The sequence below is a fragment of the Corvus kubaryi genome, unplaced genomic scaffold, assembly GCF_017639235.1.
Source record: "Corvus kubaryi isolate FWS band 111438036 unplaced genomic scaffold, C.kubaryi_AGA036_p1.0 split3-73, whole genome shotgun sequence".
Lineage (NCBI taxonomy): Eukaryota > Metazoa > Chordata > Aves > Passeriformes > Corvidae > Corvus > Corvus kubaryi.
In genome coordinates, this window is record NW_024582091.1 from 29,253,565 (window position 1) to 29,281,067 (window position 27,503).

The window sequence follows — 27,503 nt, forward strand, 5'->3', positions numbered from 1 at the left end:
TCAATCTGAACAAAAAGACTTTAATATCAGGACTAAAAGTTTTAACTTACAAAGGCAAGTGTTTTGTAACTTCAGTGGAAAAGTAAGAGTATTTCAGAATGCATGGAAAACAAACACCAACCAAAAAAAAAAGAGATAATGGGCAGTTTCCCCAATTTTACTCAAGTGACGTAACCCTTTGACAGGTCTGGGTCCTTACAGCTCTTCCTAGTCAACGGCTTCAGAATATTTATGGTATTATTATACAGTCAGACACTGCAAATTTTTTTTTTTTTTGAACTGAAAAACATTCAGCAGGAAATGCATCTCAATGAAATTTGAGACATATTCTGTAACTGTGTCTTTCAAAAAATGTAATTTGCTCTTAACCATTGCTGGCCAAGACTGGACTAGAGTCAAACTTCACATTATACTGGTTTGGTTTCCTCCGTATTATTTCCTTTTTGGCCAGGGTGGACTACATGCTTAACAAAGGACACACATAGGGTTGGGTCTCTTCTACATATAAAAACAGAAGAAAATGAAATACAACTCTCAATTAGGTGCAGAAATCACTGCAATGCAGAAGAGTATATTTATTTACAGGCTAATAAAAATATATTATATTCAGCTTAGCTAGGTGAATGCATGTTTTGCAAAATGTTCTATCTACTACAGAAATGAGAGTAACCCATGATGTAATTATGTTTGGATAAATACAATAAATATCTGAATTTTGTTTGATACAACTGTGGATTAACATATATTTAGACGGACACAAACCCTCTTCATTGCCAAGAATACACTTCTACAAAGGAAATACTACATACAACGTTTGATCACAGTTAAATTTATTGCCATAAAGCACTTTCCTTATCTTACATGCTTTTAATTAACATTGGTCCCAGATGCCAACAAACACTGCCCACCTTTAGCTTAAAATACAATTGTCTTACTGAAGATTTTAATAGGAAAGGAATTATATACCAAAAAAAAAAAAATTGCAAAATTACTTTTAGAATATTATTTTATTTTTTTAAGTAAAAATATATATACACTTGCAAGTAAACTGTTTTACACTTTAAAAAATAAAAATGAAGTCTGAACACTGACTTTCCTCAGAAATTCTTCCAAGTCTAACTCGTTCAACCTCTGGGAATCAGCAGGACTGAGTCTTCCAGTTACTGACAAAGGGGAGAATACACATTTGTCCATTGAATCTGGAAATCTCAACTTGCAAAACTTTTCTCAGTTTAAATATTAATCTCTAAGCATTTCAGTATGATTGCAAATAAACCAGTACGTTAAATCAGCTGGTAAGAAGTACAGAGTACGTGGAGACAGACTGTAGTGTCTGAGCAAAATCCTCCCATCCGGGGCTTCCTAAACAAAGATTATAAAAACTGCTGGGAAGGAAATCTGGTGATAATTTACTGCTACCTGATATGTCTACTCCGAGTCATTTTCCTCAGCAATTGTTCCTTCTGTTGATCTCATACAGAGATAAAAATAATAAGAGCAGAGAAAAGGTCCAGCAGAGGAAGAAAAGAGCACAGTATCACATGAAACTGGCAGATGAGGAATGTTAGGAAAATAATGCTAGAAACATTCTTCCACTTCAGGCTAAAACTGATCAAATGCATTGTACAGAAAACACAGTGTGCCAAGAAGTAACGAAGAACAAATAAATTAAAATTTTCACTTTTCCCTCAAATAAAGGGAAACTGTACAGGCAAATTGAATGTCTTTTAAAAAAATTCCAAGACTAGTTGGACAAGTCTATCTTCTTAGAACTGCAGAAAGATTTCACACGGTGATGATTTTCAAAGACAAGACGACCACTACCTAGCTTTCAACTATCCCTTCCTGACAGAGAGGACATTGAGTGTTCCAGGCCACAGACAGTTTCAGAGTGCACTCTGCTTGAGTAGCTGTGGGAAAAACACAAATCTGGATGCAAAAGTTCTGGCAGTGGATTCATCTGCTAACACACAGCCAATGTGTCCTCAAGTTTCTGAAGCTTCGGAAAAAGAAACATGCCTGGGGACCTGTTTCTTCTTCACACAGCTTTATTTTTAAATACTAGTTTCTGTTCAGTGAAAACTGTACAGCCTTGACTATTTTAAAAACCTTCAACAGTATGCTGTATGACAAACACTAGTATAAAAAATGAACCAAATAATGTTACTCCACTGAGTAAGTGGAACTCATGCACGCACGCACATACACAAAATGATCATGTAAGTAGCGAAGTTAAGGGATTTATAAATAGCAAAATTTTTGAATAAAGTATATACATTTTTAGGCTTTTTCTATAAACATATATATATAGTGCTCCTAGGAGAGACAAAGTAACTGTGTTCTACATCACAACTTAGAACGTACGATTAATTGATGCTATTCTAAAGGCCTTTGAGGTTTTTTCTTATGAATTTATACCCTACACAGTTAACACTTGCAAAGATGTCTTTTCACATTAGGTCCTCTTTCAATATACAAAACCATTTCACATTACAGTTCAACAGCCTGCAGAGCAGCGAACAGAAAAGATGGCACTGCATGCTGAAATAACAAGTGCGATGACAACGAAGAGCTTGTCTGTAGAGTGTGCTGCACTTCACCAAGAGAGCTACAAATGGAGCATGAGAAACTGCTCAAGACACCATCCTCAACCTCCCCCGTCTGCAGCCCTGCCAGGGGCCTTTAGATGCACACCAATAAAAAACTATTTGAAGATACACTGCTCTCACAAAGGAAGTAACATTTTGCTTCAACAGTAAGACAATTATAGGTTAATAGGACTGCCATAACATAACACAGACAGGGCCAGGCACCGTATGATTCTGAGAACCTCCTGTAAAGTACTGTGCACTCAACTTCTACTTCTTTAAGGATTATTTTAATGTGAAATGAGTATGTTCAGTACCTATCAAAAGCACTCATCATTTCACAAGGTCAAGCTAATGATGACCAACTCAAACAACTCTGCATTGGCAGTAACCACATCCATTCAAAAACAAACACAAAACTGATGATGCTCAGAAAAAAATACCAAAGGGTCCACATTAATTGTGAGTAATTTTTCAACTAATTTCACTTTTAAAACCCCATACTACTCTGTTTAACTACTTTTGGAGCAAGTTTTAAATGGAACAAATGGTGGTGAATTTAAATAAAAACAAAAAATCCAAAAACCTCACTCATGAGATTATCATGGGCTGAAGGATCATGATTAGCAAGCACTCCACTGCTTATGTGGGGTTTGATAGTCTTTGCTCAAATAAAAGCTCTGGTGTTTTTTTAAAACTACAGGTTTTTTTAAAACTGTAATTTTTTAATTTTAAAAATGAAAAAAAATTTAAAAAGAAAGTGTTTTTTTAAATTACAGTTTAAAAATTCTAAATACAAAACACATGGATGCAATGGAACAAGTCTTCCCCCCATCTGTCTAGGGTTAAAGCATGTTTCACACCAAACTGAACATCAGTTGTCACTTTAAAACATCCAAGGGTCAAAACTGGGCTGGTCACGAATTATTCTGCTTCCTTAGGGACATCAATGAGATTAAAAGTGGAACGTACTGAGGTTATCCATTTTAGAAATCCCAAGCTTTGGTGGGATTACTCTTTTATTATTAAAAGAAATTCATTTCACATGCTGTGTGTTAGATAACTTCTGTGTGTCACGCAAAAGACAGTTTTCCACATTTAGAATTGCTCACAACGAAGCCCTGAGGTAACCGCCTTTTTTCCAGGCAACAGTAATACAGTTCCTTTTGACATTTAATCATCCTTTTACAACCTACACTAGTATATGCAACTTTAAGCAGTCAATATTGATTATCAATTGTTCCCAAAGATGGGATCTGTCCAGGTTTGTGGATTTTTTGATTGTTTGTTTTTAGGATAAAGACTCAGCAGAACGGGCTAATTTGGGTGCAGTGTCTTCTAATGAAGCTTCAACTGAATTCCCCAGGTCTCCATTTTCATGTCCATCAATACCTGGCTTCTTATCAAACACTGCAAGTTAAAAAGAAAAATTATTTAAGGAAAAAAGCAATCTTGGGAAGGACAGATCAGTGATCCTTGTTTCAAAAACTGGAATGTTTGCTGAAATCACTACTAAAATTAAAGCTAACAGGTTTTTAGCAGAACGTAGTATTGCGGGACAAAGGGAACTGTTTCTTTACTTTTCTGATTTAAAAAAATGTATCTGAAGTAGCCAACAACATGAAGTGTTAAGGGGAATTAATAACTCCCAGTTCAGAGGTTGGAAAAGGTAAGAATAAATTTGAATTTCAACCTTTGGGAAAAGATGACCATGAAAAAAGTTCGTAAGTTAATTCAGTTAATTCAGTTGTACCTAAGTAAACCAGGCCAACCAGTGAGGGACCAACCAGATGAACTGACAGTCTATTAGTAGGTTAATTGAACTGACAGCAGAGATTAATTTTACAATGAATATAAAAACAGTATTTTCCAGAAATTGGTTTGCATATTGAGACTTCAGAATTAAACTGCATGTAACACATTTTAGAAGATTTACCTTGTGAGGGTTTGACATCCACATTTGCATCTTTTCTATTAGAACTTGAATTTGCACCTTCTTCCAATTCATCAAGATATAAACGGTAACGGTGTCCACTCTCATCCTCATATTCTACGTTTTCATCATCCGAATCAACTTCCGGAGCAACGTACACTACTTCAAATTCGATTTCACCTCTCTAAAATGCAGTGGTAAATACAAATTTACTTACTGCTGCACAGCTACCCAGCAGGATTACCAAGATGAGATAGGTTACTAAAACAATTACATTTTACTGTTGTGAACACATTTACAGCTGTGTTGAGTATTTTGGATAGGTATCTGAGTTAAGTTTTTACTGACTAAAGTAGTACAGCTCTATAGCTAAGCTTTACCAAAACTGCCCGAATTTCTTACATGCCAGTACATTCCAAACAGTGATTTCTAAAGAGGAAGTTTCCTGATAAATTAAGCACAGCTTTTAACTGTCTGAAAATGGGAAGCAAGGCAGGAAGAAGATTCTAGACCACAAAGCACTTGAGAAACATTGTTTGGCTGGAGCTGTTCCGTCATAAGAGTAAAGTGTATGTCACTAAATAGTTATTTCTGTGGGACAATATAATAAAATTATTTCCGCCAGCATTACTGAATAATGATTAGCCAATACATGTGTTTAACTGAACCACCACTGACCCAGCATTTTTCTCCTTAAGTTGCAAAACATAAGAGGATTAAGTGTAAGGTGATAGAGCCTCAAGAATCACTGTAGCTTAGCGTTACACTGTACTTAACAGCAAACACTAAAATTCAAGGTAATTCAACAGGCAGAACACAGGGAGCACCTAAACGTGCCTATGGATAACAGGTCCAAACTGACCTGTTGGGAAAGAATAGTTACAGCTTCTTTATGTTTGGCATCTCTTAGATTAACTCCATTTACTGCCAGAATAGCGTCACCAACATGCAGTCCTCCACATCGATCAGCAGGCTGCCCAGGATGGATTTCAGAGATCAGTATTGGAACACCATGCTCCTTCCCACCCTATTAAAAAAAAAAAAAAAGCAAATTTTCATTAACTGAGATGCCTTTTAACATAAAATTGACATTTGGATAGTAGTTCCTAAAGTGCTTATTTCAACTTTTATTTTAGAAAATTAGAAATCATTCTTCAAACAAAGAATGTTTAAGAATGTGTGTGAGCTGCTTCCCTTAATTCTTCTCCCCACAGAAGAATGGAAAATTTCAAGTATGTACTTAGAGTTAAAGAAGGCAATTCTGAATACTAATAAAACTATAAAATCATATACAAACTAATGAAAAGTAGAAAACCTCATTAAAAAAGGCATATCAGGCACCATATTGACTTGTAAGAAACAGTATTCATATTTAGAATAAAAGTATAATAGTCAAAATTTTCCAAATTTGTTGTAAAAAGTTTATACAGCTTGCCAATACAGATACTTAAAAAAAGTTACAATCACAACAGATAATCTTTGGAGGTCAGGTCTCAGACTGTCTCTGCTCTTCTAAATACTTACACCTGGAATTACCACTGGTTAATCTGCTGAAGTGTCTATACCCTACACTTAAGTCAAAATCGTAAGCTTAACATAAAGTAGCAATTATCTATTTCATAATCTATCAAAATGAGTCTTGAAGCCCTCTGACCATAGTTATGGATTTCAGTATGCTTTTTTCATGTGTTCTAACAACACATTTACTGATCCACATAGTTTACAGAAGTAGGAATACAAACTTGCTGCTACTGTGTCATAGAAAATAAATGCAAATATTTACTGTGATTGAAATTCCTAGTCCTTCATGGTCTTCTTTAACTAGCAAAACTTTTCTGATTGGACCAACACCTTGACTCTTCTTTAAGGCATCAGGATCCTAGTTTGATAAAAAACAAACATAGCACAAACATAAATGTGTGAACCAAAACTGATGCATTTCAGCATTTGGGGTTTTTGTAATTATATACAGGCAGTGTTATGAGTAACAGAGTTTCAGACTAGCTCCAGGCAGGACAAACTTACAGTGCCCCTTTACAGAAAATGTATGAAATCAGAAAAGATTCCTCATTATGCACCCCTGATGAGAATAATTATTTAACTTGCTTCAGTGCTGATTAATACACAACAGAGAATTTAACTTCAAAAGAAGAAAATCAGCCACATATTAAAACTATTAAGGGACTACATGAGAAGCGCTGATCACTGCTGAAATGTAATATGATGTAAACTCATCTTAAAAGTAACCAAATGACAGAAGATGATGTAATACACTCCCAAGGAAGAGGTTGCTTGCTCGAGTTTATTTTTATTGTAATAAAAATAAACCACACCAAAAGCCATTGAACACAAATCTAAAAGAGAGGCTAAATAAATCAAGGTTTGTTTTCCCTTGTGTTAAGTCACTGATGCCATTATGCATATCCTTAGAATCACAAATACACATATTTGTCCACCAATGTTTTACATGCAATTAGCAACATAAGAAGTAAGATCCATCTGACCAACTAAGGTATTTAGAACAGATCAAAGCAAAGCACTTTACTGAAAATGTTTGGGTTTATGCACTGAACATTGGGGTGATTAACAGGACATGTGCCAAGTTTGGTGAGTTCTACCAAAGACACTCACAGTGAAATGCTGTTTAAAGGTTTTGTTCTAAGAAGTACCTTTAGGAGGAAAAGAAAACAACTTACAAATAGTTATTTTACAGAGTGTCAATTTATATGGCCTTTTAAAAAAAGAAATTAAAAAAACCATTTCAATTCAAGCTAATCCTAAAAACTTTATTCTTGGTTTTTGTAAATAAGCTAGATCCACATTTTGAAGCCTAGGTTACAAAATTCTGCTGTTAAAGTTGTATTTGTACACATAAACATATATATTTATATCAGAGGTTCAATTTCTTAGGCAAGTCAAAGGAATTGTATCATCTTCTGTGGTCATTTAGAGGGATCTGCTAGTCAGCATGGAATTGTCCTTCAGCATATAGAGGAAAAACATATTTATAAGTGACATTTGAAAAAAACACAGTACAGAAGTGAAAACAATCACAAAGATGAAGTAACTCATGTCTAGAAATCATGAAGGAATGGCTCATCTTTTCAACTTACATGTCCTGGTGGTGCTTGCATTGGTCGTTTGAGGTCATTCCGACCTCGACAAGCTCTAATAACAGTTTTGTGACGGTGAAGGTGTATTTCTGCTTCCAGCTGATTCCACAGCTTGTCGTGAGCAGGGCCTTTCATATCTCGGCCCAGTAACTGAATCTGCTGGACCCTACATAGTGACAAAGAGAGTAAAACAATGGTGTATGGCAACTGAAAGAGCAATGCACTCTAAGACTCATACACTTCATGTGGCTACCGCACATGGTCATGCAGCAATCAGTGCAAGAACCCCAGGGATTTTTACTTCTTCCTTTTGTTAATTAACTGGAAACATGAGACTTTTCCTACTTAGTCTTAACCTTGAACCTGCCTCTGGGGATGCAAAGGAAGGAAACAACAACAAACATCTCATGCTAAGGGACATGGATTGACTTCACATACCTTCCAGCTAGCTCCTTATCTAAATACTTGGCTGCCAATCTTGCTCCATAAACCTCAGCCTGAAGCACAGCTATGTGTCTACGGAGGGCTTCATTCTCCTTCCTCAGCAACTTCACCTCAGCTTCCAGTTGAGCTTCTTTCACTTTTTCCTTCTTGTTAGCTTCAAGTTCTCTCTCCTTTATAATGACAAAAAACAAAACAAAACAAAACCAAACAAGAAAAAAATGTTAAAAAGCTTTTATCCGAGTTAGTAATGAAAGAGCACTTACTGTTTCTGCATACACAATCTGAAATTATCCTCCTGTGTACAAGACATGCATGCAAGGAAAGAAATAAAAAAGAAAGCAGGGACTCTGGCACTACAGCTAGTGGTTTGCATACTATCCTATGCAAAGGTGGCAAAATTTAAGTAGCCTGAATATCATCCGTACATTTTCTTGTCTTGCAAATGGGAGATTCAAAGTTAAACAATACTATTTTTAAAACAGAAGAGGAACTATGAAGACACTAAATATTTCAATTTAACCAAATTCTTTAACTATTATGATGATGATGACATGGAAACATAAGTCCGTATGTCCTTAAAATGACAATTATTTTCATGCAAACAACCAAGAAATGTCCAGCCAGAGACATTTCCAGATTCTGAAGACCATATAAATAAAGCCAGGGATTCTACACATGAAGATGCCCACCCTGACAAACCTAAAAGAAAATTAGTGCAAAATAGCTCTGTTAAAAAATAATCAACCAACCAACCAACCAAAACAAAAACAAAACCCACACTAAAACCACACTTTAGGCAAGCTATCTCCCTGTGCCTTACCCTCTGAAAATGGAATTATGGAACTCTAAATTAGTCCCACATTGCTCCATCCCAAATGTACAGAAACTGCATAGTCATTACCTGTTCTAATACCCACAGTACTGGTGCAAAAGGAATTAGATTGCTAATCTACAAAATCTACTTTAAGGAGAGCATGCTTGATTACTTGTATCTTTTATATCTTGCTCTGCATCCCTTTTACAAAGTGGGGGAAAACTCCCACCACAAACCAGGAAAATAGTAGACACATGGTCTAATACTGTTTCCTTTCAAAAATGGCTGTCAACTGAAACAGCAAAAAAACCTAAGTTCACCATAATGCATTTTTGAAGCTATCTGGAGTACCCAAAAAAACCCTTTCTCTGTACCTGTACCAATTACATTGTTAAACAAACAAAGGAAGTGCTACCAGAGAAGCAACAGGACAGATAGGAAATTTTACAGAACTGGCAAGACAAATCTGTTATCGAATTGTGAATATGCTAGTCACTATTCCAAGCCTGGATATAAAACCATTAATATGGTCAATATTGCCACATTTGAGAAATTAAACAAGGCTGGTCCTTCCAAATGGAGTTATTTTCACAATAGATATATGGAAGTATTTATTGACTTTGCCAGAAAGTCAGCTCTGAATTTGACAGACTCTACTATCTCCCTCATCTGTTAAATACTTCTATCAGTTAGAAGAATAGAGTACACACCGATGTACATGTTGGTCAAGAATTGCCCAGCACAGTGCTCAGGAGGAGCAGCTCAAAGATTACTTGAAATCCCTGGCACTTCACTTCCTGCCCTTCCCATGATGACCCACCTTCAGATCAAGTCTGGCCCATACGCGTGTTAGAACACACGTCACACAGAGCCAGTTCTGGTCTCTGGCCTTTGAGTTGGGGCTCTCTTGTGAGAATGGCAGCAAATCCCTTTCTGAACTGCAGGAACACTACTAAAGCCAAGAATTTTGACCAATCTACATTTCAAGAATAGGAGTTTCTAAGATTATACCAATTCTTTCTATTATTATTTTGGTCTTGGGCTATTTTAATTACAAGAATTCAAGAGTGCCACCATGCTTGAGGAGTAGGAAGGGTCACAGCTCAGACATAACACCTGTTTTACAGTAGCTGCAAAGCCCATATAGAGATACACTGATCCTGTTAGCTCTATTCCTATTGTCACTAATGCATTAATGTGCTCTAAACAGTACAGGCTCCCTGTCTGTTCACTTTTCGAACATCTTTTATTTGACAAATATAAAAAGACAAAGACTAGAATTTAAGACAGACATATTCCAACCTCCCTCAGACAAGTGAATTGCTGAAGTGATCAAAGGTTCTTGATTACACCAGCAAATTTCATGCAGCACATTTTACAGTATTTGTACAAAGCAGCCATCTTAAACGCCCTCCAGACTCAGATTTTCCACTGATTTTCTCTGAATTTGGTTTGCCATTTAAATTAAAAAGGAAGCCAAATGCTACATTTCTAATAAAACCACTTTTAGTCATGCATTTTAAATGTTACACCTAAAATACAAGACAAATGCAGTCCCATAGAAGTTTTTTCTTCCTTTTTTCTCCATTATTATGATTGCTGTTCTGTGACTGAGGTGGAAAATTACACCCAGAAGCTGATCTTCTATGGACTGTCTCCAACTGATCACCACATGAATTAAAAAAAAAAATTAAAAGGTTTTCAATACAGAATCTCTGAAGATGTACTGAAAGAGCATGTACTATTTTGGGTGACTGTCAAAAGACTTGACAAAAGTCTCAAAAATGTTTAAAGAAATCAAGGAACTTAAGTTATAGAAGTTTCATTCTCTCCAGTGTTCATAGTATGGCATAGGTTCTGAAAACAGAAAACGTATTTTCTGTTGGTAATATTAAAAAAAAAACAAACACAGGAAGGTTGAAGACTAAAGCTTAGTTACCAGCTATCCTGTGGCTTCAAAAAGCCAAATACTGAGTAACAATAATGAAGCATATAACATAATAGAAGTAGAAAAGCTGTTTAGAAACCTTTCAAGTCTATCACTGTGAAAAGATAAAAGTCAAGTTTGCTTTGTTTTTTCTTTGTATCTACGTATTATTGTGTTCATATGCTTTTGGCTGTTACACCAGCCAGTTAAATCATGCCCATGAAAAAATAAGAAAAGGGAAATAAAGGAAAAAGTGAAGCATTTTTAAAAAATACAACATGCAGAATACTTCATATTACACTCATAGATGTGTACAGTGTTTATGCTTTCAAAATTGTATAACACCTGAACATTTTTTGAGATACTGCCAGAACAATCTTTCAGAATGTCAGGTTGCCAGATATCACCCCAAACTAGCTGTAGCAATAATAAATAGAACACATACAGATTTAGGAAAGAGGGCACCACATCTAGAAAAGAAAAATCAAAATGCAAAGGAAGGAAATTCTTTACACAGCATCTTGCCAACTGTTGGGAAGAAGGAACAAGCCAGATCTGTTTTGCCAGTTTCTGAGGCCAACATATATATAAGTTGTTGCACAAAACAAAAGTACTGCTTAAACATAAAAAAAATAGCAATCAGCATACTTACCATTTCATCCACAGAAAGGACAGACTTAAGACAGAAGAAAAGAGTTCCATAATTAGAGAAACAGGCAATAGGAACTTAAAGAAAATGCAACATAAATTACTTACTCCAAAAGGACTTCACCAGCACACTGTGTATTTCATTAGATGGCATAAAGAACAAGCACACTGCTACAATTTTATTTAGCAACAGTTTTGCTATTTTGCAGTGGAATTTATTAACAAACCTTGTTAAAAACTTAACCTTACTGTAGTATTGAAAACAATACTTTCTCCTAAAATATCAAGAATCTCCAAAAAGAATAGCAAGATAATATAATATACATGAAAGAACCACAGAAAAATCCATTCTATAATATAACATTACACAGATAGTAGATTTTTTCCTTTCAGAAAGGACAACATAATATGAGTTAAAAGAGGGACATAAAGAACAGGCAGAAGTATCAGAAAAGACATCAAGTGCAAAAATGCAAAAAAAAAAAAAAAATTTCAACGAGGCAACTTCATACTCTCACGAAGAGTTATTATGAGTGCACTAAGAAAATTCACCACTCCTAAAAATGGATTTGGCCTAAACTACACAATTATCAATTTCTTAGCAATCTAAATATCTTAAAATGTCCTAGTTCACCACTATATACAATTTTACAGATTATAGAGTATACATTTATGCTAAGAGTCTAAAGAGTCTACATACAAGAGTGTCTGTCCCTCAAGAAAGCAGGAAGTCAACTAGCACAGAACTTTATTTCCCCATTGCACATTCTGTTGACACAGTTCTTCTTTGCCCTCAGAGACCTTCTGACTGCCAGAAGGTCAGCACAACAGTTTTTATTTACCCAAACATCAGAGGTCCCATTTTATGGTCATTTAAGGGGCCTCAAAACTTTTGCTTGTTCTAGCTTTGCACACTTTCACAGCTTTCTTTATCTACAAGAGTTGAAAGTTGAGCTTCTGTCCATTAAAGCTTTGAATTCCCTAAAAACAAAGTAAAACAAACTCAAATCGCTAGTCCTCATATTTATAAAAAGGAAAAACTAAAGGAAATTGAGCAGGGAATATCAGTCTAAGCTGTTAATAAAGTTCAATTTCAACACAGATAAAACCTGAACCAATGTATGTAGAATGTATTTATTGTCACCTGTGGGAAGACTGCTGTCAGTAGCATGGAAATTTAATAGATCTTTAGAAATCATTTATAACAAGGTAAGAAGAAACAAAAAGCTTTAAAGTATTAGTCTCTGTGTTAGCCAGAAGTTAAACCTAACTAACAAAATTTGGGGACCAGAATCACTCACAGTGATGTGTTAACTTAAAAAGTTTGCTACATGTAAACCTGCAGTTTAACACTTACAAAATTTTGGAGTTATTTAACTAATGCTTATTTAAAAGCATCACGAGAATTATTTAGAGCTCTAAATAAACTTCACCATACTGTAGTTATAATTCAGAACAGAATAAATTATGTGTGGACAATCCAGAAAATGTTGCTCTTATACTGAATATACAGCCATGCAGCCCTAGAAAGACAGCTCTAATCAATTACAGCTTTTGAATCTGAAACACAAAAATATTTGGGTTACTCCTGTTGTTCCGTGATTAGCCTAGACATCCTTTAAGACTTACAGTCTACTACTGTGTCTTATTGCACATTAATTAACAGGACAAATTAGCAGAATAGACAAATGTTCCACACATGTTGGGAGTAGGTATTTGCAACCAAACTGCAAAGCAATTTTAGAAAATCAGAGCCTTTGATTCATGCCAACAGTTAGAAACCACATGTATACAACACTAGTCTTTTAATTTACAAAGTCATAGTATTAGAGCCTGAATCTGTTGAGTGGCTAGTAACAAGACAGTCTGTGCTCTGGCTATCAGTCAATGCCAATTAATAGCATAGATTAATTATTGTTAACTTTTGGTGGGCTTTATAAAGGTTTGAGTTTTAAAAAAGTGTGCCGTTTATTGAGTTCTTCTATTACAGACTTCTTCTATTATCTTTTGCAACTTCAGTCTTAAGAAAAGCTTTATAAATCACAAAAATATTTTCTTCTTTTACTTTGAGAAACAACTAAAAATGGTTTCTTTAAAAATAACTTCTTAAATCCTTATTCTTTAGTCTGATATTATTTATGTTATTTTTAATGGTTGCTAAAAACCAACTATAAATGTTATTGAGAAGCAAAAAAGTTAGTATTTTTAACATGATAATTTGTAATCAGCTTATTTACACCTTCCAAGGAAGAACTTCAGCCAGGAGAGGAAGAAGAATAATATAATCCCACATTCAAGCTGCCATACTCACCAGTTTTGCCTTAATAGCCCCAGAATCAACATTCTGACCAGTCTTGGCATGTAGCTGAAGCTGAACCGCGTGGAGCTGCAAAAGCTGATCGTGCACTTCCTTTTCCAATACTGCTTTCTCTGCCTGTGTTTCTGTCAGTTCAGACTTCAGATCAACCAACTGTGCCTGTGAAGATATAATCCATCATAGTAATGAGAGCAAAGATTAAATGGGGTCACCAGAACTGTGACACATAACTGCATTTGCTGGTACATGGATGCTGTACATGGTGGAATACAGGTTCAGAGTACCTGCTGTCACACATTCCTCTGTAGCCCAGCTTTAACTCTGGATCATTTGCAGGGTTTTCTCCCCAGCTGCCAAAATTCATGCACCCACAGAACAGACAGCAAACAACCACATTGCCAAAAGCAGCAACAGATGAGCTTTCCCTCACACAGACAACCGCGTGTGATGCTGATGTCCACTCCAAAACAAGGCAATGACATTAAACCTATGTAGGATTTACACTCTTACCAATTTAAACACAATTTTAAATTGTAGAATTATTAAATCTTACTGAAAAAAAATTGCTCAAAGCAAAATGACAATTATTTACCCAATGCTGAAGTCAAATAATCCTATTTACAGCTATTATCCACAGTTTAACTGAAATAGCAAATTAGTTGGGTAAACCAGAAGCCACTAATGCCCCTAAAATGCGTATGTAAAAAACTGTAAATAAATATTAACTCTTGAAAAAGTGGTTTTGAAACATTTTAAAAACAATTTTCATGTAGGGTTTATACCTGGAATGAAAGAACAAATACTAACATGTTTACCAAGTTACTTGTTATCCTTAAGTTCAAGTAGCATTTTATAGGATAAGCTACATTTAGATAAGCTTTAAGGCTACTATTTGCCAAAAAAAAAAAAAAAACAAACCAAACAGAATATGATGACGGGGGATTTTTAGGTAAATTCCCACAGTATATTTTTGCATCCAAAAGATTTGGAAGTAAAGACCAAAATGAAGAAGTGACTAATTCTTTAAAAAAGCCCTCTCATATTAAAGCGGGGTATTTTAGGTATTTTAACAACATTACACTAACATTCAAATTAACAGTGAATCTCAAGTTGCAAGGCAACTTGCTATAAAATGTCTGTATCTGTTAATGAAAAACAAGCCGGAAGGGTTTGACTGTCAGTGGGGAGTATTTACTGGGTCTAGCTTCAGGTACATAACTTAGATGGACGGCCTCCTCAAGGTTCAAGTAATTCAGAGATAAGCAAGCACTACCAGAGGTGATTCAGAGCACCCAGAGTGTGCAACTGATGAGATGGATCAAGCCAACCGGCAGCATGTGGCTGCCAAGAAGAACAACCTCCCTTCCAGGCTCTTGGCTATGCCCTTTAGTCCATATCTCTGGGACTGAACAGAGCAGAACTACCTCCCCCTGTCCCTTGACATGGAGCCTGAACAGATCAGGCCAGCAATTACTTTTTGCCAAAGAAACAGAGCTGCATGCATTTTCACCTTCCAACTGCCAGAACTGCAAAAAAACTTGAAAAATTTGTAAACCCTTGAAGAACTCTAAAGCAGAAATTGCCTTTTACAGAGTAAGATGATATTTAAAATACTACAGAGTCAAATAATTTCAGAGAAATGAGCTACTTACAAAGCTGCATTGTTGTCCCCAGTGACCAGCCATAGTTAAAATCTCTCTGCTGTGGTTTACCTACCCTCTAACAAAAGCAGACACACACCTGAACTAACACAGCAAATGAAAATATCACCAGCACAAAAGCTGATGACATAGTACAGAGCAGATAACAGAGACCTTAATAAAGAAGGCACAGTTTGACCCAGTCACAATTTCACATAATGTGTAACAATATTTTGTTATTATTACATACTGTGTATTATTAGATCTACTTTTTAAAAAATAAGATCTGTCTTGCTCCTTTCTAACAGCTAACATACTGACTTTTATTGCTTTTTTATATACACACATACTCTCTCATCCACTCTAATTCAAAAGACCTGTAGAATGGCAAAGTGGCAGAACAGTTAAAATAGACCAATTTAATATTGTCCAGCCTCATCTAGTAAAGAAGGGCAGTTGGGAGTTCTGGTGGGAAGAAAAAACAAATTTATTTCCCATTGCAAATTACAAAGCAGCAAGAATGATGGCCACCAGCTTTGCAGGGTGAATGATGCCCCAAAAGTATCACAAAAAAACTGTCAAACGCGCAATAAAAATTAAAAACAGTACTCTGCATGTAACCTACCATTTAAATTCATATCCTGCTGCTTTAGTCATAGAATCATTGAATCACAGAATGTCCTGGGTTAAAAGGGACCTTAAAAAGACCTGGTTCCAACCCCCCTGCCATGGACAGGGACACCTTGCACTAGACCAGGTTGCTTGGAGTTCCATCCAACCTGGCCTTAAACACTTCCAGGAATGAGGCACTCTGGACAACCTGTTCCAGTGAGTCACCACCCTCACAATAAAGCATATTTTCCTATTATCTAATCTAAACCTACTCTCTTTCAGTTTGAAAACACTCCCCCTTGCTCTGTCACTACATACTCTTGTAAAAAGTCCCTCTCCCATCTTTCTTGTAGCCTCCCTCCAGGTACTGTAAGGTCTGGATAAATAAAGAGCACAAAATAAAAAAAGCAAAATGAGAAATGGTATAAGCATATATCATGGAATTAATCTGTTTACACATTATGAAAAGTCATAAATTTATGCCCAGGAACAGATGCAGGCACAAGAGTCACACCAAAATGCAAACACAGCAAGCTGCTTTCAAATCCTGTGATCTACTTCTATGAAGGCTGACAAATATTTACATTACTTCACAGAAGTCCTGCCATTCTCAGCTTGGCCAGCTCACCTAATTTTCCTTTATATTACTCTTACTAGCACTGGTTTTTTATCCAAATTCCCCCAATTTGTTATAAAGGAAACATATGGAAGGACTGTTGGAAATTCAACATCTCTACCTTCAATTTTGGAAGCTACTCAGTAAAAACCAGGGACAGGGCAGAGACAGCAGAGGAAATGATGAGCACAAACAAGCACTGTCAGTAAGGCCATTCCTCCCCAGAGCACCATTCACTGCATTAGGCAAGTGTTCTACAGAAAGAGATGGTACCAGATAATATAGTATTTCAATTTGTATAAACATAACAGGATAAACACAAGGATCAACCAGTGCTACAGAAGCAACTGTAGTAATCCTTCAATTTGGAGGTACTCTCCAACAAGACTGTCAAAAAAAGATGTCATTTATTTTGGTCGTCACCTGCAACTGCCCTACAACTTGCAGAGAAGTCAGCTGGGGGCAGAAGTTACAAACATCCACTCACAGGAGACCACTGAGCTTCATGGTAAGGTGAGCTCAGGAAGAGCCACCAAACACCAAATAGAGAACAGAAACTTTCACCGGGGAACAGTAAGGGGCAGAGGCTGAAGAGAAGGTAGTGTGTTTAATTTTGTAACATCCTTTTAACTGTAACTTGCTGATTGGGCTGAAAAAGGAACTCTTCTGGGCAGAATACAACTGTGCAGATCAGCAATTACCGCTCATTAGCAAGCACCACACTGCAAGGTTACACCTCAGTTTCTCTCTGCTCCCTCATTCATGTCCCTGCCCCAGCCAATGCACAGCAAACAGCACAACTGAACTGTGGTCACAGAAGTAGGATTTAATCATGAAAATCTACACCTAGACCTACCTGAATCAAGCAGGCAGGACATGAAGCTACTGCTTCAGATTATCAACACAGGCTACTTCTAACTTCTAAATAAAAGTCTACAATTCAAGTAAACTGGAGTTCTTGGTCAAATTCATCAAATAGCAAAGCCCAGCATTTATCTTCCAAACAATCTAACACAGAGACGATACGAGAAAAATAGTTTTGAAAGGCTTACTAAATATTTGGTCAATTTTGGGGCATATTTTGCCATTTACCAAGGTATTTTTTTTTTTCTCAGAGGTCTTACAGCTATGAAAATTAAACACCAATTTCAACTGAAATAACTCAAGAATTTATAAACTACTCTTTTTATTCCCATAGGAGATAAAAGAAAAGAAATAATGGCATTAAGCAGTTAATATTTCTTCCATGGAAAATTCAAAAATTAAAAAAAAAAAAAAATACAAAAAAACCCCTCTAGGCAAAAGAGTCCAGACAATGTCCTATTTTTAATCAACAGTCCCTATTTCCTGTTCCAGTAGTTATGAATTATCAAAAAATTGAGCTTGTTACGAATTGTCTTATACTGAATATGTATTTTAAATTGGCAATATAATAAATGCTATCTTAAATGCTGGGGTTAATTGCATTTTTAGTCATGGAGTACTTAAAGTCTTAAGTAGTGTTTTTCATCAGGAGTCTCAGAACAAAATGACATCATTTAAGCCTCTTCCAATTAATTTATATAATATTTTTCATATGATGGTCTGAACTCTCATCTGTACATTTTTCATAGAAAAGTGACCATTAGTTATTCTAATAGAATAGTTAGAATAAATAACCAAAAATAACTTATTTCTATTAGATCTCAGACATACTCAAAGATCTTATACTAAGTTCATATATTGTGAAGAAAAAGAATGCGGACCTTGCCCTGAATAACTCACAACATAAATACATCAAGGAAAGGATGAATAAACGTAACAGAGAAGTACAAATACAGAGGTATCTGTATAGAAGTGCACAACAGGAAGCAGACAGATGCCATGCTAAAACCACAAGTTTGCTCATAAGCATCACTGCTTGAATGAGGCATTAGAAGATGGCAATATTACAACCTCTGAAGATCTAAAGCATCAGGGGGAACACACAGAAACTGAGAAAACTTCAGCATGTGGGATGATGGTGACTTACATACCACGGTGACAGGAATCAACCTCTCACTACTGACAGGGAAAGCAGTTGCAGGGGGGTGAGGGCCACACTGAGAGATGGTGGAGCTACATAAAGTAATGACAATGGGTTTAGCTTTGGGAAAAGCTTTGTCATTTTCTGAGCTATCATTGCAGCAATTTCTGCAATATAGATTAGAGTTTCATTTGAGCAAATCGGTGTAAAAGATGTCTATGACTTACACATTGTCCAGTTGTGAGCATTCAAAGTGGAGCCAGGCTGAATTGGAAAGCTGGGCCATAGGTTTGCATACTAGGGCAAGACAGTGCCACTATTCACCACACCAAATAAAAATGAGAGGAAGACCTGAATTCCCTCAAAGTGTAATGAATGCACGTCTTGGTATATGAATACCTAGCTCAAAGAGAGTCTAAGCATAATTCAAACATAGTAGAAAACTCACAGATTTTTCAGCAAAGGGAAGCTAGATACATACAAAAGTATCCATTACCAGCCACAAGTGACTAAAAGTCATAAACCAAGCACTCATCAAATGCCTTTAGTTTTCATTTAATTTCAGGCCTTTAGAGTACACCTGATTCATTCTCATGCCAAGCCTTCTAAACTCATAAAGGTCTGAAAACTGTTTTTCTAAAGTAAAAGATTTTTTCCCCACCATATAATCTCTGAATGCCAGCAGCTAGGAGTTCATTTCGGAATTTCCCAGTTACCTAAACAAGACTTTCTAGTGCCATCATTTATCTGTATGACTACATTTCTCCCTATTTTGCCTTCCTCCCCTGTTGATTTGAACTGAATTAATTTTCAAGATTCAAACAAAAGGAGTAAAAGTGTGTATGATTAAAGTTCCTACAACATACAACTTTTACCCTAAACAGCTGCTAGTAAGAAAGAGCGACAGATTAGAGCTCTTTCAGAAGGGAAAGTGGGAAGAGCCAGATCTTTAGCTAATTTGTTTAATCCACCCAGAGGCAGAAGACGACAGCCCAGTGTACAGGCAGCACACGTGCAGTTCTGAGCTAGAGACTGAGCTGCTGTCTCGTGTCCAGCCAACTAACCAAAAATTGTAGAGATGAAAAGGCAAAGGAAAGGATGCTGTGATGTGGAAACTCCCAGATCATTCAGGGAGTGCCTGAATCAGAAGGTCTTGGTGAATTGAGAAAGTGCTCAACACTTCCATTTCCCACAAATCATGAGATTTCCAAGCTCCATTGATTCCGTTACTAATAAAACACCTCTGGTGTACATATATATATATATTTAATAGCTAATTTTCAAGGACAGGTCCTTAGGTATCTTGCTACTGGATGAAACCAAAATTCACAGACAAATCAAGTTTATGAGGTGCTTTTACTTCCTCAGCAGCATGCCCTCATGTAATTTACACTAGACTCCATAAACTTCATCAATATATGCACTTATGTATTTCAACATTCACTCTTGATCAGGACTATTAACCTTCTGATTTAGAGGCTGCAAGACCCAGGATCATGAAACACACTACAATGCTGCAATTACTCTGCGGCTTCTGTCCTGGCATATGCACAAAAAAGCACTATAAATATCAAGATATGACACTAGCATATCTTGTACATTCGCTTAACTAGCATGTCATATCTGCTTCCCATTTCATTCCGGGGGCATTTTTTTAAAGACAGAAACGTCACTTAAAGGCAAAACAGGTTAAAAAAAAAAAAAATCTTTAATTACGCTTTACAAACAATGAAATCATTATTCTTAAGTGTTCCCATAACATTACACAAGTGCAGGACAGAAAACAAATTTACAGGATGTGACAGCTGCAGCTCCTACAGCCCGAAGTCTAAACACAGTCAGACACCAGATATGCAACAACAACAGAGCCTGGCCTGCACAACCCACATACTGCCAAGTTTTCATGGGGACCCCTAACTTTGCATCAGCCCCTTGATGTGAAGTAGCCGGAGCTCTCAATTATTACGTTTCTCTAATTGCTAGAAGAAAGGTTTGTCTCCATTATCTCACCAGTATCACCTTGCCTACAGCTCTCCAAAAGACAAGAACACTCTACCCTTCCTCAGTCTTGACTATTTGATTCTTCCAGCGTACTAAGCAGCATTTGCTGCAATTTCTCACACAACCCTATTAAGTTTAATGGACTGCTTTGAATGAGAAACCATGAAACAGAGCAGAGCCCTATTAATCTCACAGTGCTCCTTGCAAAACTAAACAATGTGACAGCACTGTACAAAATGAGTTTCTGAACAGACAGTACACTTGGAAACCAACATTTCTTATGATAACGCCCCCCAATTTCACCACAATGCTTACAACTTGTCAATGACAAAAATGTTTCAAGAAATTATTTGAAAAGACTGCAGTGACAAATTTTTAAATTATATTAAAAGCCTTTATTTCATTATTATTGTGACCCCAAAAAGGACATATGTAACTTCGAATTTTAGCTAACATTAAATTTAACAAAACAGTCTTTATCATGTGGCTAATAATAGCATGAGCAACAAAATTTATGACTACTGACTCCCTAAATAAACACTACAGTAGTGGAACTATGTAAGTAGTCTTGGTAAAAATGTAGTGTATGATACCGAAGACAAAAATGAATCGTAAAATAATTTCACCCACTTTTATTATATCCCACACAGAATACAAAGGACATAAGCATAAGACAAATGAGTTACTCCATTTCTCAGGCTCTATTCTAGTCCTGACAAAACATTCAGAAGAGTGGTCAGCAAATTAAAAGGATGCAAAGCAACATTTCTACTTTTTTATCTTCTCTGCTGAAGACCATTCTGGACATGTAATTATCTGCACACTTTTCCTCCCAACAACTAAAAGATAACATAATAATGATACCACATCTTAAATAAAGCATGTTAAAAATTTGGTTTCCATTTACATAAACGGATACATCCACCAACACTTTTATGCCTGTGACTGATCTTTTTCACCTCTGTCATTACAATACCTGCTACTGTTTCTTGTTAGTGTTTTACTTTTTGCTTGACTCTCTCATTCTGTTTACACCTACTTACAGAAGAACAAATTACTTTTTTTTTAATTGCCTTGCTGACAGGGGCAAATTTCTGACTGCCTCACAACGACTATTTTTGTCAGGTTCCTCACGCTTCTAGTTGTTTATTAGGAGGACACAAATCTGTTCTTAGAAGTCATATCAATAGTTTCATTATTGCCATTATTTTGAAATCCATACTAGCTATGCAACATAACTCAGTAAAGAAAACTAAGAAATACAAACTAATATACTGGTTCTCTCTCATTTCCTCTTTGGCAACTCCCAACAAGTGAGACAGGAAAGGAAAACACTTTATCCCATACAAAAATATGAAAATTAAATAGGACAGTTAAATTTGCATAGACGTATATAGGCTTCTGATACAGGAAAATATTAATTAAGTAGAGGCATAATCACAGTTTAAAAGGGATAATTATTCTGATAGAAGTTATATGTATTAAACTAATGATAATTTAGTATATAAGCTGATTGGAAAATGCATGTAAATCTGCATTTCCTGAATATGCAAAAAATGCTCACATTTTAGGATATCAAATTAGCTGGACCAAATCTCACTCACCTGATTTTTCAAAAAAACACACTCTATCTAGTACCAACAGATTTCTATTCCAAAAGAGAAAAAGTATTAAAAGTCCAATTAATAAAATAACATTTTATTATAATGACATTTGAAAAAAGTAAGTTATTGCAGCTATTCTATATGTATGTATAGACATACCTCACACAGGGAAAAAAAGTATCTTGGTCTTCAACAAGAGCATTTCTCACTACAAAATAAAAGAGAGAAGGCAAAAAAATCCAAACAGACCTTCCTAAGAAGGTGTATGGTCCCTACCTTGATTAAAGTACTGCCAAACAACAGAGCAGGACTGTATCTCTGCAGTGTGTTCTGTAAGATGGACTCGCATGCTTATGGAAAGTCACACACATAAAGCCACCTAAATTTAGCTTTTCCAGTCTGCAGTACAGTTTTTTCATAATTACATCTTCATATTACCCACAACATTCTATATGTGCATTAACTGAATGGGTTACAAGTTACTTACAGAAGAATTGAGCTTATAGAAACATGTTCCTTTAAACCTGCTGATTCCAACTTAATCATGGACATAAAACTACATTTACCTTCTTAGACATACATGTTTTCCTTAGCTTTAGCATATACACAGGCTTAACACATCTGCCAAGATACAGGGTGTGCTCCACCAAACATTCCTTTCTAGCTTGTTCACTTAAAACTGCAGAATCAGATTGGCAGTCAAAGTGCCAGAGTTAAAGTCAAGCTCAGTTTTCACTGGCACATTGATCTACTTCTTTTATTTCTACAGAACTGCAGATAGACAGAACTTGTATTTTTTGAAATGGACATCTAGACAATGTCATAGTCAAGTGACAGTCAAACAGGAAAAACAAAACCTATGAACTGCTTCTCAGTTAAACATTTTCTAAAATCTCACACACTGACCACCAGCCTGCATCTGCTGATTTATATGGCTTTCCAACAGAGAACCACAAAAAATCTCCTTTAAAATGTCTGTCACCAATTCTAAAAGACTGAGGTCCTTGCTATCCTACTAACAAGACACACTTCTCCATTTTTTCACAATGAAATGAGGCTGATTTCAGGAATGACAGTGGCTTGTATTGCCAAACACCTTTATTTCCTCCTCTTTGATAAGCTACTTAATTCAACTCTGTCCTACTGTGACCAGCAGGAAAGTTATGAAAACAAATCCCCCCCCCAACATATCATTAGTTTAATTTAAGACTGCAAATGTTATTAGCACAGTAGTAGGTTCATAAACTTTCACGACCTTAAGCACAAGTAAATTTATTTGCATACATCTCCTGTGCATCTGAAATACCTTCAGGCTCCTTCTAAAAATAACCTGGCCCAGAATTGCCAACATATAGCTGCCTCTTTGGAAACTACTGTTTTCCTGGAATGCTTTTTTCACTATTCAGGAACATCCTCCATACAATATTTTACCTAGATTCCTCTCTCTAGCAGTAGGTATACAGCGAGACGGCAAAAATTTTTTTGAGAAGTCCTACAGCAGGAGCTTCCATTCACCAAACCTCAAGCTGTGCCTCTTGAAAGCAATTGTGCCAATCAGAGAATGTGTACGAAGCTAATAAAGTAGATAAATCAAAGCGTGAACTGCACTTCTTTATTCTTGCCTGCTTTGTTATAAGACTCAACGAATTTGGTGAAGGAAATGGTATCCACAAACAACAGAATGATATTCATAACTTTTTGTTGTTTTATGAAATAATATCACTTATCCGGTAAGACAAGTCCAGTCAAATGCAGCTGCAGGAGTAAGCTTAGTCAGCTTAGATTCAGCCCAAGTATTATTTTAATCCAAATAAAGGTGTATTTCTCAAGATGGATCTAATTTATTGGCTTGAGTAAGTGTACCTAAGTAAACTATTACTGAAGTCATTTTTGTGAATGTGACAAAAGCTTTGTATTAAAATGTACAAGCACTATAAAATTACAATGGTGAGTTATTAAGAAATGATTGCAATCTTAAAAATTACATGAAGTACAGTAACTCGCATTACAAAAAAAGGAGTAAAACCACCAATCACATCCTAAATGCCAGTATTGATGTTAGTGATTTCTTTCAAACTATGAAATTGTGGTCTTCATATTGGTCACTGCGGCTTTTGACTAGAAATCTGTGCACATAAGAAGACAAGACACTCATTTCCAACAGAGCAGCTCCATCTTTTGGAGATTTTAAATGGCAGCTTTCATTTCAAGTTTATGACTCCAATAAACATGAGGTCCTAAAATTAACAACCTTCAAGGCAACACTAAAGTCTTCTAAAGGTCTATTTAAAAGATAAAAACTCCTTTATATGCATGAGGCCTAATACTACTCACAGTAATAAAAATACTTTACAAAGACTTTTTATTCAATTCCAAAGCACTCACTCTAGATTATCAGTATCATTTTTATCAAGCAATTACCTCAAGCACATAGATATACACAATAATTATGCTAATTATTAACAACTGCTAACTGTGCTCCTTTGCTTTTCAACTCGTAAGAGATTTAGGCACAGATCTTCAGTTCTTCAAGCGTTCCTGAAGATTTTAATTAGACACAAAAAACCTTTCAGGATCTGAGTTACATCATTTCCTTTCAAAATATTTAAGCTTGAAACAACCTTTCAAAGAAATCCATTCTCTTAAAATAACCTGAAAACTCAGCTGTTTTACATGTCTGTACACAACAACCCACCATAAAATAAATTCTAGTTATCTACCATAAACTCATAAATCTCATTTTACTATACTTATACTTCATGAAGCCTACTGTATAGGTTGGTACTGTATGTGTGTGTATATGTGTGTATATATATATATATCTATATCTATATATATATATATATATATCTTCCCAGTACTGAAACATGTAAGACAGCATATCAACATAAACACATAGAGGAACATCACTACAGTAAGCATTCCAGTGAAATAAAGACTGGGATGAAAAAACCTCCTAGTTTAATGAGATCTTTGTTCTACTCTGAAAAATCCTGCTCCTCTGTTACATTCCACGGGTTCTTTTGCATAACAATGTCTTCATACCAGGAAGAAACCTGATTAAAACCAAAGACAATCTACTTACTTTACTTCCTACTGAAAGACACACCTTCAGAAGAGCAGGTTACTGCTTGAAGACTCTAAAATTCTTTTATTATAATGAGTGTAACAAAAAGGACTGAAAGAAGGGAATTCTGTCTATTGAAGCACTTACAAAGCCCATATTTTCACGGTGTCTCAGAATTTCCCCTCTTACTCCTATATACTTACAAGTTAAAAGAACAAGCAATAAAAGTCTAAAAAGTATGGTCTACAAGAGCTACTGAAGAAACTGGAGGGCTTTAGCCCAGGGAAAGGTAACTGAGGAAGAAACATCAAAAGCCTTCTAATAGTAACTGAAAGACAAGAGGGCAGCTCACATGCACACCTGTACAGGACACCACAAAAAACACCTACTAAACCAAAGATGCTCAGCTTGGACAAATATAAAATGACCACGAAGTTCTCTGGAATCTCTTTCCAGAGCTCTCCAATTCTTTCACAGGCCAAAGGACCTGCAGCCCTGCCTCTATGCAGCATCAGAAGGAGGACAGAAGCCAGAGCCACGTTTGCTTCCCACCCTGACTGAAACTCTGTATCAGTCATGAAGAAAACTTTCCAACAGGAAGGCCAGTTATTATTCTCCTCACAGAATGCGCGACCTCTGCTATTATTTTCAGTCACTAAGCTTGCCAGAGAGCTATTTGATCTGCTTTGAAGTGTGAAGGAACAACAGGACCTGTCAAAGTCCATCCTCAATCCACTTTTCTGTTTCTTTTACTTGTAAGGAGGAACAATGTCCTCATTTTGACTACTGACTCTAAGCTTTAAGCACCTCGATCTTGTCTTTGTCCCTTCTTTTAAAAGGTTTTCCAAATTCACAGAATCTCGGAATCAATTAGGCTGGAAAAGAACTCTTGGGATCATGAAGTCCAACCTGTGACCGAACACAGGAACCATGGCAACCACACTAGGGCACTCGGTGCCACATCCAGTCTTTCCTTAAACAGCTCCAGGGACGGTGACTCCACCACCACTCTGCACAGCACATTTCAATGTCTAAGCAGCCTTTCTGTGAAGAACTTCTTCCTAATGTCCAACCTAAACCTCCCTCAGCCCAGCTTAAGACTGTGTCCTCTCGTCCTGACTCATTGCAAAGAGAAAACCAGTCAGCAGCATCTATTGGCCAAGGCTCCTGCTTTCAACATCACAGAGAACTCCTCTGGCACGCACCGCTCCATGCCAGAGCTGGAATTACCAAACCCAGAGGGAGGATGGCCGCGGTCAAGCCCGAATCCTAAAACATGAGGCCTGGTGAACCCTCCTCAGCTGCTTCGGAGCCGGAAACGAGCAGGAAGAAACCCGGAGGAGCTCTCGCTGCCCCCGGGGCAGGGCACGGTCCACGCCGCCGCCACCCTGGCACGTCCGGGGATGCGCTCCCGGCCCGGCCGCGCCCGGTGCCACCCCTCACCTCCAGCTTGTGGTTGATCTGGGACACGGTCTGAGCCTTGTGGCAGAGCTGGGCGAAGCACGAGCTCAGGCTCGTCATCTTCTGCCGCCCCTCGTATGTGATGTCGGCCTGGTCGGGGTCGATCTCGCCCAGCAGCAGGTCCACGTCCACGAACGCCTTGTCGAACTCCTTCTCCAGCACCTCCAGCCAGCGGAACATGGACACGCCACCGCCCGCCGCCGCCGCCGAGGCTGGGCCGGCCGCGCCCGGACCGCAGGGACCACCACCCGCCGCCGACATGCTGCCGCCCCCTGCCCCTCACACGGCACTGGCACTGGCACTGCCCCCGCCGCTCCCGCTCCCGGCCCCGCTCCCGCCCCGCAGGACGCGGCCCCGGCCCCGCTCCCGGCCCCGCTCCCGGGGCAGCCACGCAGGGAGCGCGGGGACGCGCGTGCGCGGCGGCCGCGGGGCCGCCTGGTGGTGTGGCAGGCAGCGCCGGCCGAGCGCCGAGCCACCGAGCGCCCCGCCCGCGCCGGCAGGGGGCGCTGCGGGCCGGCACGAGGTGGGTGTGAGGGTACGAGGGGCTCGTCCTGGGCGGGGGGTGGGGACTGTGCCCGTGTCCTCCCCGTGTCCTTCCTGCGTCCCCGTCACGGGCACATTATTGTAATTATGGCCATTTTTAGACTGACATAAAGTGCATACAGAACTATGCTCAGTTGGTATATAGCAAAGAATAAGAACGTGTACGTAGG

General features: G+C 37.4%; 1 protein-coding gene across 2 annotated transcripts; it reads right to left on the bottom strand.

Annotated features, from left to right (window-relative positions):
* On the bottom strand, window positions 1-27,187 carry GOPC (golgi associated PDZ and coiled-coil motif containing). 2 transcript variants are annotated; one of them, XM_042017356.1, is made up of 9 exons: window positions 26,773-27,187; window positions 13,779-13,943; window positions 11,472-11,495; window positions 8,073-8,248; window positions 7,635-7,800; window positions 6,305-6,400; window positions 5,384-5,548; window positions 4,525-4,705; window positions 1-3,998 (listed from the first exon to the last, which is right to left on the bottom strand). In XM_042017356.1, exons 1-9 carry the CDS (start codon window positions 27,049-27,051, stop codon window positions 3,880-3,882), a joined length of 1,371 nt encoding a protein of 456 aa, XP_041873290.1. In that variant the 5' UTR covers window positions 27,052-27,187; the 3' UTR covers window positions 1-3,879. The 2 variants fall into 2 exon arrangements, with proteins under 2 accessions (XP_041873290.1, XP_041873291.1); XM_042017357.1 differs by lacking the exon at window positions 11,472-11,495 and having other exon boundaries at window positions 26,773-27,088.
* Between the last annotated feature and the right edge of the window lie 316 nt (window positions 27,188-27,503).

Coding starts and splice junctions, on each gene's coding strand:
- GOPC (XM_042017356.1), bottom strand. CDS start 27,051: ATGTCGGCGGCGGGTGGTGGTCCCTGCGGTCCGGGCGCGGCCGGCCCA. Junction 7,801..8,072: donor GATAAGGAGCTAGCTGGAAG/GTATGTGAAGTC, acceptor GTCACTATGTAG/GGTCCAGCAGATTCAGTTAC. Junction 3,999..4,524: donor GGATGTCAAACCCTCACAAG/GTAAATCTTCTA, acceptor TTTAACTTGCAG/TGTTTGATAAGAAGCCAGGT.